Below are 15,673 nucleotides of genomic sequence, written 5' to 3'. Positions count from 1 at the left end.
TATGACGTACTTTTATGCCTTATAAGTTTTAATTTTAGTTACGTGATTGACATGTATTGGACAGTTATAGGTCAGCATTTCTGATTGCAGACCTGCAGAGGAAATTCAATGTTCACGCTCTGGTGCATGCATCAGTATGCTCGACCTGGCAGGCGAGTCTCTGCATGTACTTTGTGTGTGTGTGTGTACTCGAATTACATTGGTCAGAAAAGTAGGAGGATCCTGCAGCAAGTAGGCTGCTGGATCACTGTGCTGAACTGTCCAGCTTTGTATTATAGTTCACAGCGGAGTACTCGATGTTCTTGCAATTTTTTTTGGTAGGCTGTGTTTATGTGAGCAAACATTAGAGATGCATGACGTGTTGGAAGAGGAGTAAGTCAGGTCCAGGCGTGTCTGCAGCGTGGGCTCAACAATGTGCGCACTTTAAACTTCACACCTGGACTGTTGTATTGCTTTCACATTTATAGCCCTCGTTTTACGGCTGGCTGTCATGTCGCGCTGACAAGCGACTGTTGGTTTCGATAGCAGATTAAGAAGAGCATGTGAAGTGAGCTGGCGCGACTCAAGACATGGAGGCACCTGAAGCACACACGGACACCAAAAACACGGAGGGCTGTTTTCACAGGACCTTCTCAGCTCTAACCGTGGACGATGTGTATGAGATAGCCAAACAGATCGGCACCGAGGTGGAGAAACTCATCGACGGCTGTGGCAAAGACAGCGTCGTGGGGCTGGTGCCGAAGATAGTTAAAGTGTTGGAGCTGCTGGAGAGCTTCGCGTCGAGGAACCATGCTCACAGACTGAGGGAAGAGGAGCTGCTCAAAACCTTCGAGACCATACAGCTACAGCAGCAGAAGAAACGTGGAGGGAAAGACAGCGAGGAGGGCAACGAGAAACATGAAATACGGGTGAGAGACGTGGGAGCGTTTTAATCCTCTCGGGGGTTTGTAAACAACCTGTAACCACCAGACAGTAACGTACTGTGTGTCGTGACTAAAAGCAGACTAGCTAGTTGACAGGCAGCTACAGTACATGGCGGACGCCTCCCAAATGTAGCCATAACATAAACATTAAAGATACTGAAGGGTCATATGGAGCTGTTTTATATTTTGTGTATTTTGTATTTATGTCTGGGCCTGGCGTTGTCTAGAATACAAACAGTATTAACGTTATTGTGCCTTGCTGTGACTCATGGCTAACTGTATTAACCCGCTAACGTTAACCTGAAATACCAGCACTGCCAACTGCCATGTGTTGTCAGGGCAACCGCAGCATGACAGTTAATAGGCTAATGCGGTGTTGTAGCTAACTGAACGGCTAACACTGGGGAAATTTTTTTTTTTTTTTTACAACGTTTAATGTTTTTTCTTACGTGTATAAGTTAATAACAGTATGCAAAATGTCTATTTTTAGCTACATAACGTCAATATGACATAACGGTAATGAGCATTGTAACTAATGTTAGCAACTAAGTTAGTTTGCTAAAAAGAAGCTAGCTAGCTAATTAGCAATGCTGCCTACTAGGGAAAATATATTGTCAGACATTTACTTAGGTAAGGTAACGTTAGCATGTTATACATTCACATGGTGTTACTATCGAAGTTAAAGCAGACTAACTTAGTCGTGCTTTTATGTGAATGCAGAATAATCAACTGGAGCAGAGGAGCCAACAGCTGCAGTACATGGTTGACGCCTGCCAAATGTAGCCAAAACATAAACACGTAAGCTAGCTAAAAAGAATCCAGCTAGCTATGTAAAGTGGTATCAGGGGCGTAAATATAGACAGTGCAGGCAGTGCATTTGCACTGGGGCCCCTATGGTGGAGGAGCCCATAGAGTGCCGAAGTCACGCCCCTTCCGGTGAAGCTCATGTGACCTTAGATCGGAAAAAATATGAATGGCAGTGAATGAGGAGAGAAATATTATCTTATGGCAGTGAATGGAGAGAGCAATATTATCTTTTGTTCTCGTTTGAGTTGCGACATGAAATCCAAATATGTCGTTAATGACTTTAAAACATACATTTTTTTTTTTAAAGATATTTTTGGGCATTTTTAGCCTTTATTTTATAGGACAGACAAGCGTGAAAGGGGGAGAGAGAGAGAGGGAGTGACATGCAGCAAAGGGCCCCAGGCTGGATTCGAACCCGGGCCGCTGCGGCAACAGCCTTGTACATGGGGTGCCTGCTCTACCACTAAACCACCGACGCCCCCAAAACATACATTTTAAGGTCAAGAAAGTCATACTTCGTGGTAAAACTGTTGAGATATAAGCTTTTGAAAAAAACATAATTTGAAAAACTACACAGGAGGCGGTTGCGTATGTGACGTCATAGATTTCGCTCGCTTCCAGCAGCTTGGAGTGACTGTAGTCTTCAATCATAAATCGATTAATCATAAAACAGTGGAATTTCAGCCGGGAGGCCAAGCTGCAGGATGGCAGGAAGCAAGCGAAAGCTATGACGTCATATACGCCTGTGTACTCTTGAGTCTTTCTAATTACAAAGCTTATATCTCAACAGTTTTACCACAAAGTATGACTTTCTTGAGCTTAAAATTTATGTTTTAAATTCATTAACAACATATTTAGATTTCATGTCGCAACTCAAACGGGAACAAAAGATAATATTGCTCTCTCCATTCACTGCCATTCATATTTTTTCCGATCTAAGGTCCCATGAGGGAAGGGGCGTGACTTTGGCACTCTATAGAGAGGGTGGGCAAGATTACCACCTTGGAAATATATCTTTGTTCGAAGATAAAGTTAATATAAAAAGAGAATGTAACTAATTTAAAAAGTGTGCCATTTCCTGTATAAGTCCTCAAAAAGGCAAACCCATCTGCGTCATTTCCTTTTTTATTTTTTTTTTTAAATAGTCAATAGCTATCTAAAACAAAATTATATGCTTTTTCTACATATCAGAATAAATAGAATATATTCCCACGCAAAATATTGTAATACTATATGTAACAGATTTTTTACCCTACCCCTACCAACAGTGCAAAGTGGGCCACTGGGTACTGTAAGTGGTTTGTGGAAATTTAATTAACAAATACTTGAACTGGGAATATGCACTCTAAAGTGTGACATCAGGAGTTAACATGGCCTCAGTAGCTCAATTTTGCCTGCATCCTCCAAAGCCGGTTAATCCAGCTATGTGTCTGTTCCACATAGCCAAATATGTGAAACCTCATTCTGCAAATAAACATTTAAGTATAATGTGTCACAAAATAAACAAAAGCTATTCAAATACCAGTGTTCTAAAACTACAAATATTAGGTGCATATTGCTACTTAAATACTTGACTTTAGTTATGTTGCAAACAAGTCATGCTACAGTGTTACAAAGTGTGAACTGCAGTTTGAACAAGTACATGGGGAACAGTGAAATGCTGCTGTGACACAAGTAATGTTACAGTGCAGCCAGAGGGAAGTTTGTACTGTACTTCCACAGCAGGAGCCTGCCATTGTACTGTGTATGTTAGGTCTCATAACACGCCAGATAGTGTCATTGTTGTGAGACTGTCTGAGAACCAATCTTGCAATTTAAAGTCTTAACAAAGTATTTGTTTTATGCTGTTAACCTACAGTACATTGTCGCCAGTTCTCCATCATATGAAATCTCTTTTGTTTACACTCGTCCATCAGCATGTCTAACCCTTTACACTGTAATCTGTACTATAAGTGCACTGTAGACAAGACAGTGTCATTATCATGGCTGAGAAAGTAAATGACAAGGTGTGGTTCTCAGAAGTCAGAGTTTGCCGTTGAGATTTGTTGGAAACATATCAACTAAACATCTGTAATGATTTAACAACAAAATGACACACCCGCTTGGACACAGCCTAATTTGCAGAAGCCAAATTCCTACATGCTCGAGAGATTTTATCAGCACCCAGGGCTATTACATCAGGTCTTGTTATTGTTTTACAGCCTGTCTCCTCTCCCCTCAAGCAGGAGCTGCAGCAGAAGGAGCAGCAGTGGAGGAAGAGGTGTGAGGAGCTGCAGGCCCAGGTGCAGCAGCTCCAGGAGGACAGGGAGGAGCTGCAGAGCAGGCTGAGGGGCAGCCATGCACAGGAGGGTATGTCCCAAGATCTTAAATGTACAATGTGCTGTGGGTTTGTTAAATTACTTCCCAAAATCAGTTAGAAAATACTTTCACTTTTCTACAGTAGAGTCCCTACCACACTAACTTTTTATAAAGCCTGAGGTAATCATGGTGATTTTTAACATCTGTCAGAGCTCAGTGGACAATTGAAACTGGAAATGTGAAAGCCTATGTTAGGGGCTTTCAATCCCCAAATGTCACAGAAACAGTCTAGCATGCTTTACACTTCATTGCTTGAGAATTTGATCTGGATTTGGTGCTAGTGCCCTACCATCCCTAGAACACTAAGATTCATCCAAGGCTGCCATTAGCTCTTACTGTATCTAAACAAGCAAATCAACTGAGGCCATTTGGTTACGTAGTTTTCTAAGTCGAGTCCAAGAATGCAAATGTTTGAAACCGTACACTCCATGAAAATTCTCCCCCATCATTACTGTGCGTATTCAAAGCAGTGGGTGAAGAGTCACAGGCACTGAGGCTGAAAGCAGTCGAACTGGTCGTTGCAATGTTTATAGTGCAGTTATTTTGTGAGGTAAAGCAGCAGAAGTTGTCACAGGAAGGAGGAGGAGGAGGGCTGCTCTTACCCTGCAAACATAAAGACAAAAATGTAAATGCAGTGCTAACTGACTGAATAATTACTTGTTGGTGCACATAATTTACATTTGATATCTTAATCGGTTTTATTTTAATAATTAACAAGGTGAAACGAAAAGACATTACCTTTCCATCTTTTGTATTTGCTGATTATTTTCAGCATGCAGATAACATACCACAGTAATGTGAATCAGAGGGTGGAGTTGCTCTGCTGTTTTTTTTGTACTGACAGGAAAAAAACATGATCTCTTAATACTTAGGTGATTTATTTTACAGGAGGCCATGTGGCAGATGACTGTGATCATTAATTTTGTGTGATGAATGTGACTGCTGACTCCCATGCTCACTCAGCTGACATGGGGTCAGTTGTGCAGACTATTATTTCTTAAGGGACTGTAGTATGGGGTTTAAAAGACACACCTGTTTTTCATGCAGTGGCAGGATGTCTACGAGGTCAGTCCTAAAACAAACAAAAAACATCTTGCCATGAATGCTATCTATCTGTCTGACAGCTTTGGTTTCATTTGCCCGGGTTGTGAGATATCTACGTCATAGATTCCTCCCTTCACTCCAGTACAATAGAGGTGAATGGAATGTTATTTGCGATATGTAGGCATGAAAGAAATTTATCATAAACTCAACAGTAAAATGTTTTTCTGAACACAGTGTCTCAGTCACTCTAGATAATCCACAGACCTCTCAGTGAACTGTTTTGCCTTTTGGTGAAAAAATGTTTCCTATCAGAATTGTTCACAGCGAGTTTTGCAGATTATTGTAATTTACTGGCACTTTATCTCTGGAAAAATGTTGTTGTTGAAGTTTCCAAATGTCTTTTATTTGTATTTGGCGCTAAAATTAAACTCACTCGGGGTCTTGTTCACAAGTGAGGGTAGAATGGAGCGTGAGATGGATCAGTAATTTGATGCAGCTTCTGCAGTGATGCAGGCGCTGCACTGGTCCGTCGTGGTGAAGAGGGAGCTGAGCAGGAAGGCAAAGCTTTCGATTTACTGGTCCATCTATGTCCCAACCCTCACCTATGGTCATGAGCTCTGGATAGTTACTGAAAGAATGAGATTGTGGATACAAATGTGGGGTCAGCATTAGAGATAGGGTAAGGAGCTTAGACATCTGGAGGGAGCTCGGAGTAGAGCCACTGCTCCTTAGCGTCAAAAGGGGTCAGTTGAGGTGGTTCGGGCATCTGATCAGGATGCCTCCTGGGCACATCCCGCTGGAGGTGTTTCGGGCATGTCCCACTGGTAGGAGGCCCCAGGTTGGACCCAGAACACACTGAAGGGATTACATATCTCTTCTGGCCTGGGAACACCTTGGGGTCCCCCAGGAGGAATTGAAAAGTGTTACTGGGAATAAAGACGTCTGGGTTGCTTTGCTTGGCCTGCTGCCCCCGCGACCCGGCCCTGGATAAGCGGATGAAAATGGATGGATGGATGGACTAAAATTTAAATCTATTAACCTCTACATGCTGGGATGGTGGTTTAATTTTAAAGATACATATCTCAAAACCTGTTAACATAAATAGCAAAACTACTTGCAGGTCAAGAAAACACCTGAAGCAAGCGAGAGATACAGAGTACTTTTTTTGTAATGTGGGTGAAGTGAACCTTGAAGTCTGAGTAAAACATATTGAGGTTGTGTGCAGCATTCTCTGTCAGTAGTAGTCATATGTACATTTCTTGAAGGAGAAGAGGGCTTGGTTTAGTTGCTGACCTCCCTACATGGTAAAATTTTCTCTGTGTCAGTTGCACAATTACTTTGAACATATTTTGTCACCATGTAAGTAGAAGGAATAGCTGCAGGGCTCGACAGTGCGAGTGTTTCATTCGCATTTGCGACTAAAAATAGGTGTGTGCGAACTGTAAAAAATATTTAGGGGCACATGTGCGCATTAAAAAATCAGCCGAAGCAGCCTATATTTTTGTCAATAAAAAAATCTGATAATCTAACCGCAAATGTTGGAGGAACTTCAGCAGCCTTCCCTCTTCCCTCTTCCCCGTGTGACACAGTTATGGGCGGTTTTCCAAGCCACTGTCGGCACAATGAATATAAGTCCCACTGTCGGCAGCGTGGAAATAAGTCAAAGTGTGGAGGAGATGGACCAGGTGGATCTCTGGGGAAGCCTGCTCCGTGCTCCCTGTAGTTCAAATAATTTCAACTCTGAGTGCAGTGCTTGGGCGGAAAATCAGAGCGGTGCGCGACGCCAAGGGTAGCGGTGCCGCTTTGTCGCCATGGTACCGCTGCTGGAAGCCCTTTTCATGCAGAGCGCACAAAGCGCAGACCTCCGCCGACGAACCCATGCATTGTGTATGTGCTACCACGGCGCAAGAGCGCACTGCTCTGCCGCCGAGCTGAGCGGCGTGAGTGTCTGTGCACCGCCAGCTTGCGCTCGATTTGAATTTTTTTAAAATTTCACCGCAACGCGCTGTGACGACACCTCGGCACCACGCATCCAATAGCAGAGAAGAGCCTGAAGTAGACCTGGAAGCGGTCACTATGGAGCTGTAGCTCCTGAATGAGCCTGCACTCCCCAAATCCTCTTCTCTGCGCCCTACCCCACGGTGGGCACCGTGAAAGCTCTGTGTGAAAGAGGCTTAAGTCCTGCAGAGTTTCAGATGACCTGGAGAATGTTTTAGGATAGTAATAACATTATATAAGATCATCATATTGCAGAGACAATATATATAAGATAATAACATTAAAGACAAAATTAAATTGCAATAGGCCACTTTTTCAAAACTTGATGATTTTACCTTTCTGTACATTTTGTATACAAATTCATTAAGTAATTTTGCTTGTAAATGTCTATTTGCATCACGTTTATTACGAAAAACACATTATTTGATCAATTTACATTGTGCCCCTAAAGTTCTTTGTGTGCTCCTTACTTTTTCAACTTAGGAGCACATGTGCTCCTTGGGAAAAAAGTTAGCGTCAAGCCCTGAGCTGTAATGAAAGTATTCAGCTTTGTTGTATAAATTCATACCCTGTGTGTAGCACCTGCTCAGTTTATTACATGATAAATTATTCAGTATTATAGATCAGTAAAGTGGCTTCATTAGCCATCATCAGGTATATAACGTAACAGCATGACGCAGCATATTTTGAAAATCGTCATCAATTGATGATCTGTAATGTAACAGTATACCAAGAAACATAGCCTGAAGTGTACTAATCACTTCAAAGAGGGACAGAAAATGGTTTCACAAAAAGGACGTGTCTAGGGCCACTGTTTTCTTGACCTACAACGTCTGTTTATGTGTGTGTAGATCGAGTCCAGCGGCAGGAGCGAGAGGTGATGCTGAAGCTTAAGGGGGTGGTGGACAAGCAGAGAGACGAGCTAAGAGCCAAAGCTCAGGAGATAACCACCATTTCCAAAGAGGTGGAGGCGGTAAGGAGACAAACGTTTATGACTATTCTTTTGTGTATACATGCTGACACACTGTCATTCAAAGTTACACATTAAGGCACAGCAAGCTGTCATTGTTACTGGAAGGCATGACACGCATAACACTTGGACACACAAACAGGATTATAATATTTATAGCTGTGGATACAAAGGTCAGTTTCCTTAAGGCACGCTGGCTTTTCTCATAGAAACAAGTGTTTATTATATTTGTGTCATGATAAGATTGTAAGTTTTTTACTATTTGCACACACACTACACAATCAGGTATCACAGGGAGCATCAAAAGATCAGCTCATCAGATGTTACGTCATATAAACCACACCAATAAGCGCACAGGAAGACAGAAAGTGTGACTGGGAAAGAGGGAAGAGTGCAGCGATTATCCACATAGTTACTGGTTGAGGATTAAGCTGCACTTAACACAAGTCTGGGCAGAGTTTTCACCCCCACACTGCCACTTTGTGTGTGTGGGTTCTTATGTGTGTGTTTGCACGTGTCTGTATGTGTGTTAAGACATGTATACCACATGATTTAAATAGTCACCATAACAGGGTGTGTGTGTGTGTGTGTGTTTGTTAATGCTTTGCTTTTTGCCTCCAGTCAGTTGACTTGAGTCTGGAAAAAAAACAGCTCATGGTCAACTGAACTAGTTTCTCTGTTTGCTCAGATGGATGCCTGGGATTTTTCCATCCTTAAAATGAATGCTACACTTGTGTGGTTTCATTCTTTGCCCTCGCCTTCCCCCAGACTCTTGGTCCAAATCCCATGCATGGACACATTTTCACCCCCACTCTTCTCCTGCTGCTATCATTAGCCAGATGCAGATGGATTGTGTCTTTGGTTCAACCCTGACTTGTTTTGCGTTCAATTAAATTTATACCTGGTGGGAAATCTGAAACTGTCTGTTTGATTTTAAACCTCTTCCATATTTATACTTGCTGTAGCTCATGATTAAGGGCCTGTCCCAATACCCACATCTCCCCTAGAAATACCCACTTGCACTTGGTTGTGCGTGTTCACGTTTAGGCTAGTGGTGTCCCAAAACAGAACTGAGGTAGTGGAAGTGGTTTACAATACTCAAAACCCACCCTAGATTCCAAGGGAGCCCCGACCCACACTTACAACGAAGTGGAAGATGAAATTTCCCAGAACACCTTGCGAAGTCAGCAACTTCAGCAAGTTTTGGAAAACAATTTGTTACTGTACGATCGGAATGTAGGCTATACAAACAACAGATGGTTGGACTACTGGTGATGGTTTTCATAAACACATTGGGAGGGTTCAAATACACGCATGCATGTTCGATACTTCAGCTCCGTGACGCATCGCAAAGAACCGATGGGATCACTCCAAAGGGGCCCACTTGCTTCTCAAACCTACCACACCGCGCTGGCAACTCTTCTCTACAATCGGGCTTTCCCCCTCCACCAAGACTCTCACATTTTTGGTGTTCAGTATAAACTTCTCTTTTGTTTTTGTTTTTCAGTACAGTATAGTAGACATGTATATGTTTATTTTTGATAATCTGCATGGAGCACAACCACCTCAAGGCCACAATACATCAGCTACACTGCCTGTTTCTCCCCTGTTTTTTTGTTTGTTTGTTTATTTGTTTGTTTGTTTTTCCTCCTTCTTCTCCGCATGCACTGTTGCTATATAACTCAGGACTTAAGCACCTGCCCCCTCCCCCTTGCTTGTTTCCTTACTTTCCCCTTGACACACTTTGGTGTATCACGGCCCTCTCTGGCTCATATTAGGAAGTTTTTCCAATAAAGGCTGTTAGGCTAGTGTCAAGGGAGGGTGGGTGACGGTCACAACCACGCATTATGGGTATAAAATACTTGACTGCAAGATTAACAGTGCATCAATCTTCACAAGAAGCTTACACCCTTTTGTGGCGCTAAGCTATGAAGACCGATGCAGACCGGGGGGGGTGGGGGTGGGGGGTGGGGGGGGTTGGACTAGCGTCAACTCATCAGCAACTCAGTTGAACACAGCGTTGAAATATTTAAACAAATGGACTTACCCAAACAAAATCGATCAAAACTAGCAGACGTTGTAGGTGCCCCCTGTTTTCAGCATTTCTTCTCCATTGATTCATCAGACGGAGAAGAATAAACATAGCATACATAGCCACAACACAAGCGCTGGAGCCGGCATTTTCAAACCTGAATGACTACTGGTATCTTGCGTCACTATTACGCGTGACATATAGTATGCTTGCATGTCGGGCACGCTGATTTGCATGAAGTGGTGTCTCATTTCTTAGGGAAAGATCTTTACCCTAATGTTTCTTACTTCCCTCATCAAGGGTTATCTCGCAAACGAGGGCACTCAGTACCAAGTGGAAGATTTAAGGGGTAGAAATGGGATTGGGCCTAAATTATACTTCGTGTGTGTGTGTGTGTGTGTGTGCGCAGCTCCAGGAGCAGCTAGAGCGCTTCATGAAGATGAATGCGGAGCTGCGACACAAGCAGAACGTACTGCAGACCCAGCTGAAGAGCACAGTGGAGAGGAAGGCCGACATGGAGGCCGACCTGAAGGAGAAAAGCAAAGAGATAGAAATCCTCCAAACACAGCTGAACAGAACCAACAGCAACGGCCCTGTATGCATGACCCTTATATATACTTCATTTATGTTTCCTTTGTTTTATGTTATTAAAGTGTGTTTGCTTCAGGAATTCAGAGATGCTTTTACATTTATTTATGGTATTAAATTGGACAACATTTGAAGATTTAAAAAGTGAATTTAAAGGTTGTGCTGCTGATAAAATAACAGCTGCTTTCAGGCCTACTCCAACCAAAACAGACTCTGAGCATACCTTTCCTCGTCTAATGGGCTCAGTTATAGGTAGTTTTGTAGTCAGTATGACCTGAGGTCTCTCTGTTCTCCCATCAGTTCAGTTCAAGTCAAACAGCTCCTGTGTCCAAGAAAAAGTCGACAGTCGACCAGAAGGATCCAGATCAGCCGTGTTTCACCAAGAAGGAGGTGCGTGACATCATTTTCGAGAGGAACGAGCTCAAAACTAACCTCTTCCTGGTGCAGGAGGAGCTCAACTACTATCAGAGGTGGGTGTACTGACTATATCTGCAGACATGTCTTGTTTGCAAATTAGGTCAGTTTAAATGCAGATGCATTGACTGTTGCAGGTGGTATAGTTTCCTAGGGATTCTACATATAAATAAAAATGATTGTGTTTCTGCAGGGAGATCCTAAGTGAGGAGAGGTGTCCAGGTTTCCTATTAGAAGCCGTCCGCTCCGCCATCAGTAAAAGGAGAAAGCTCATTAAGGCAAAGATGCTCGGGATTCCTGTGAACGAATGCAGCAGCAGGTCTCTTTTAAACACAGCCAACACACAAAATCATATGCGGAAAAAATGGGCCTGTTGACAGTTTTTTAACGGTTGTTTTCTTGCCAGTGACGAGGAGGAGAGGAGCTCTCTGTTTGGACAGACAGAAGTAGACGGGACTGAAGTTGACGGAACTGACAAACCAGCTGAGTCACGCATACGAAACCTGTGAGTATATCTTCGACCTACAATGCGACGCTGCATCGCTCGGATTTGAAACCACAGTGCCAGTCTGCAGAAACGATGCCCTCATTTAGGCTTATGTTAGTGGGGTTTGGTATTTTTACTCAGCACCTGTTCTGCGTGTTTTCTCTGAAAAACACAAGTTCATTTCCTTGCATGCAGTGCTTTACGGTGTTGATTTAAAAAAAAGAAAAGAAAGGAAAACTGACTGAGGTGATCTGAGGTCTGCATAAGGTCATGAGCTGTTTGTGTTTCCTCTGACTTTAGCAGATGTGTCGAGTGATGTATCCTCCTTCCTTTTACTACAGTGTTTGTAATCAGGGCTGTACCCAAGAGGTCGGAGCTTTGAAGCTTAATTCGTAACACTGACCTTGTAATTCTAAATCAACATTGGAATACTGCTCAGTTTTTTTTCTTTCATTTCTATTCATTCTGTTTAGCCTGTTATTTCTGCACGGTTGCAGATTAAAATCGAGTTACGCTAATATTATTAATATTATACTATAATTAGATAATTAAAATTAGATTCCAGAGGTGGCTGTTAAGGGTTGTGTCTGACTTGTGTGATCGAAACATTTCCAGTAACTCCAGAGAGTTGTGAAGTCCCAAAGTCAAAGTTAATTTAAAAAAGGATAGATGTAATAATTTCCAAAATTCACAACATGTTTTTATCCAACGAAATATTCTTCTTTCATCTATATTTCGTCAACAAAAAGGCCCAAGCGTCAATAAAAAGGCCCAATAAATAAGCTTTGAAAAAAAGAAAGACATTCGTTTAAAGGTATAAAGGTATAAAGGTCTGTGTTCCTCATGGCTCCAGTGACTGGCATGCTGGACCCTGATATAATGTGCTTCTCTTTAGTAATATGTCCAAAGAAGAGACTGTTTTTATGTAGGCCAGTAGATGTGTACAGTTTTTCTGGTATTTGTGTTCTCACGGTACAACACAGAGATCAGACTAATATTTGTCTTGACAGAAAAGCTCAGGATTTTCCTAATCCCATTTGCTTGAAGCATGGGAGGGAGAGAGAGACATGTCGTAGTAACTCAGCAAATCAACAGAACAGATTTTAAGTGGGCATATTACTCATGTTCGTGTTGAGATAGAGGATGTTTACCTGCTTTGAAGAATAGACTGTGAACTATGAGGAGCTAAGGAAATCTTATTTACCCAGCGACTTTGGGAACGTACTGGGAAAGCCTCTTGACTGAGTATTTGATTAAGTGGAGAATGTGTTTGACGACTCCTTTCTGGCATGAACTGAGCATACAGCTGGTCAAGACGTGTCAGGGAGCTTCTTAGCTTTATTAGACAACCAGTCTAATGTATTTATTTTGCATACAGCATTGCCACCTCTGCTACTGATGATTTACAATTCAATAAGAAACATAAAAGAATATATTTTTTAGCCTAGAGTCTCCAAAAAGAAACAAGTAGAGAGCATTGATGAAGAAGAATGGTCATTTTAATTGTAACAACTGAAGCACTTTGCACTATAGCTCTCTATAAATGTAATCTGAGAATAAAGCATCTGTTTCATCTCCCTCTGTCTCTGCTGCCGCTGTCACTGTCCTGAGAATTTAGTCAATCCTAGACTATATTTAGCTGTAATCCCTGGCTGCAGATCTGACCTCGGGCCTGTCTTTTCTACTCTGTCGTCTACAGCTTTGGCTTCCTGACACGGTCGGGCAGCGGCCGGAGCCCCACCCACATGAGCAACTCCGCCTCCAGCTGGGAAATCATCGGAGACTCAGAGGCAGCTGATGAGACGGGGCAACCGTCCCCTTGAGCCTGGTACTCACCACAGTATCATGGAGTTCACACTGTGAGACGCCCTTCTTCCCTCAGTCGCAACCTCTCCCTCATGATTTAGTGGAAAATGTGGTTTTGGCTTTGGAAGTTGATTACGAGGACATTTGGGACTCAGCCCCAGTATATATAACACAAAAGCACTATGTATCTTTTGTATCTCTTGCCCTAAATCCCCTTATTATTTTAACAGAAGTGAGGAATAAATACATACAGTATATTAGTACTACAGTATAAATGGTACAGTGTACCGCAGTATTAAGAGGGATACTTTTTAACTCACTGCAAAAGAGATCATCTGATCCTTCATTGTGGAAAAACAGGTTATTAAGCAGATATTTATACAGATCCTCAAAATTTTTAAACAGAAACCAAAGACATTACAAGGCTATATATTCTAAGGTGAAACTCTTCCCTCCCTCTTCATCTCTGTGCCACAAGAGGGCGCTGGTTCATTTTTAACAATCAAGCTTTTACCACAGATGTATGATGTAACCTTTACCTCGCTAGGGGAATTTTTAAGCCATGTGTTCACTCGTGTATTTTTAATAATTTAAAGCACTTTTATTCTCAAGGACAGGAAAAGAAAGTTGCCGTCGTATTACCGGTCTCTTCCAGCAGTGAGTGCATTTTAACCCCTTGAGCCTTAACTCACCTGCTTATATTGTTAAAAATATATTTTCTTAATTTTTAGACATTGAGTCGAAGCCTTTGGCCAGATTATGTTTGATGCTTGTGCCATAAATGTGTATATGTGTGTGAGCACATGTATTCAAGCTGATGTGCCAGCCTCTGGTGATTGGTTGCTTTACGTTAAAGGAGCAGTGTGTAGGATTTAGTGGCATCTTGAAGGTGGGGCTGCAGATTGCACCTCCTCCACTCACTCCTCGGTGGCCTTCAGGTATGGCAAAAATATGAAAGGTCCTCTCTAGAGCCAGAGCCAGTAATTTATCTGTTCTAGGCTATTGCCGAAACATTGCAGACCTCCTGGAAGAGGACCCACTCCCTATGTATATATGAAACGCTCATTTTAAGCTAACGAAAACACAATAAGTTTTTGTTTCAGGTAATCATACACTACTGAAAACACAAGTAATACTGTCTTCAGTTTCTGTCAATAGATCTCCCCTCAATCCTACACACTGCTTTTTTAAAAAGGAAGCTATGAGCTTTCTTACAGAGATGAGAAATGGCATTTTTTATTTTTGGTTCCCACAACTATTGGCTGAAAAGTTGCAATGAAGTAGAGCTTCAATCAGGCCCAAAAAATCAGGCCCGACCTACCTGTCCAAACCTGACCCAAGCCTGAACCACGGCAGGTTTTAAAACCTGGATTTCCATGGTAAAATTTAAAAAATAAATACAATATATATATATCTATATAGATATTGAATCATTTATTATAAGATAAAGTCAACTTAAGTCTTTTTAGTGTAGCATGGACATTTGTGTCATGGGATGCGTTTGTAAATAGCCACTCCGAGCACCAGAGTGCACTCTGGCACAAACTGGACCAATAAATTTGGGTTGCTGTTGGAATATACCGTTCTGTCAGAACACTACACTCTTGGAGCTGCAGAGCGAAATCTGGAGACAGAGCAGCAGAGCGCCAAGCACAGTGAAAGTGAATCATGTGAAAATACAACATTCTAACTCCGGGAGATTGGCGAGAACCCGACCTGGTTCAAACCCAGGTGAATGATGAGAAATTACGGCGGGTTCAGGTCAGGCCCAGTCTGGTTTGGGCAGAGAACCAAAGCTCTACCATAAAGTCTGATCCCTTTGTCCCCTCTAAATATCTGAAGTCAACTCTACACAGACAATGACAGACCAGTGATGTATTTGTTGAGAGACAATGTACAACCTTCCAATCAGATCATGTTTTCTAAAATACTGTTTGTAATTTATTTTTATAAGCATGTTATTAGTTCTGACAATACAGATTTAAGATGTCAGTTGCCATCTGAGTGAATTTTATCGATGATGTGATACAAACAATTCAAAATGTGGATCTTCTGTGAAATTGAGATTTCAAGATTCAATAAAAGTCCATTAAACACAATTCAATATTAAACTGATCTCATTTTTCCCCATAATTCAAGAAGAAAAGACACAACACTTGATTCAAAAGTGGCAAATGTTGCTGCTCTTGAATGAAAACTCAGTGATCATGTGGTCGTCTTTGTACTGACTTATAAGGAGTACGAAG

At 42.0% G+C, this 15,673-nt stretch overlaps 1 protein-coding gene across 2 annotated transcripts; it reads left to right on the top strand.

The window, feature by feature from the left end:
• Positions 1 to 230: 230 nt before the first annotated feature.
• On the top strand, positions 231 to 15,526 carry LOC125889505 (Rab interacting lysosomal protein). 2 transcript variants are annotated; one of them, XM_049577549.1, is made up of 8 exons: positions 231 to 908; positions 3,956 to 4,079; positions 7,982 to 8,103; positions 10,542 to 10,727; positions 11,021 to 11,190; positions 11,328 to 11,453; positions 11,541 to 11,639; positions 13,321 to 15,526. In XM_049577549.1, exons 1-8 carry the CDS (start codon positions 570 to 572, stop codon positions 13,442 to 13,444), a joined length of 1,290 nt encoding a protein of 429 aa, XP_049433506.1. In that variant the 5' UTR covers positions 231 to 569; the 3' UTR covers positions 13,445 to 15,526. The 2 variants fall into 2 exon arrangements, with proteins under 2 accessions (XP_049433506.1, XP_049433505.1); XM_049577548.1 differs by having other exon boundaries at positions 3,953 to 4,079.
• Positions 15,527 to 15,673: the final 147 nt, after the last annotated feature.

Source organism: Epinephelus fuscoguttatus, linkage group LG5, assembly GCF_011397635.1.
Source record: "Epinephelus fuscoguttatus linkage group LG5, E.fuscoguttatus.final_Chr_v1".
In the NCBI taxonomy this organism is placed as follows: Eukaryota; Metazoa; Chordata; class Actinopteri; order Perciformes; family Serranidae; genus Epinephelus; species Epinephelus fuscoguttatus.
Note: the sequence above shows the minus strand (reverse complement) of the source record. Positions and strands in the feature narration are given on the sequence as shown.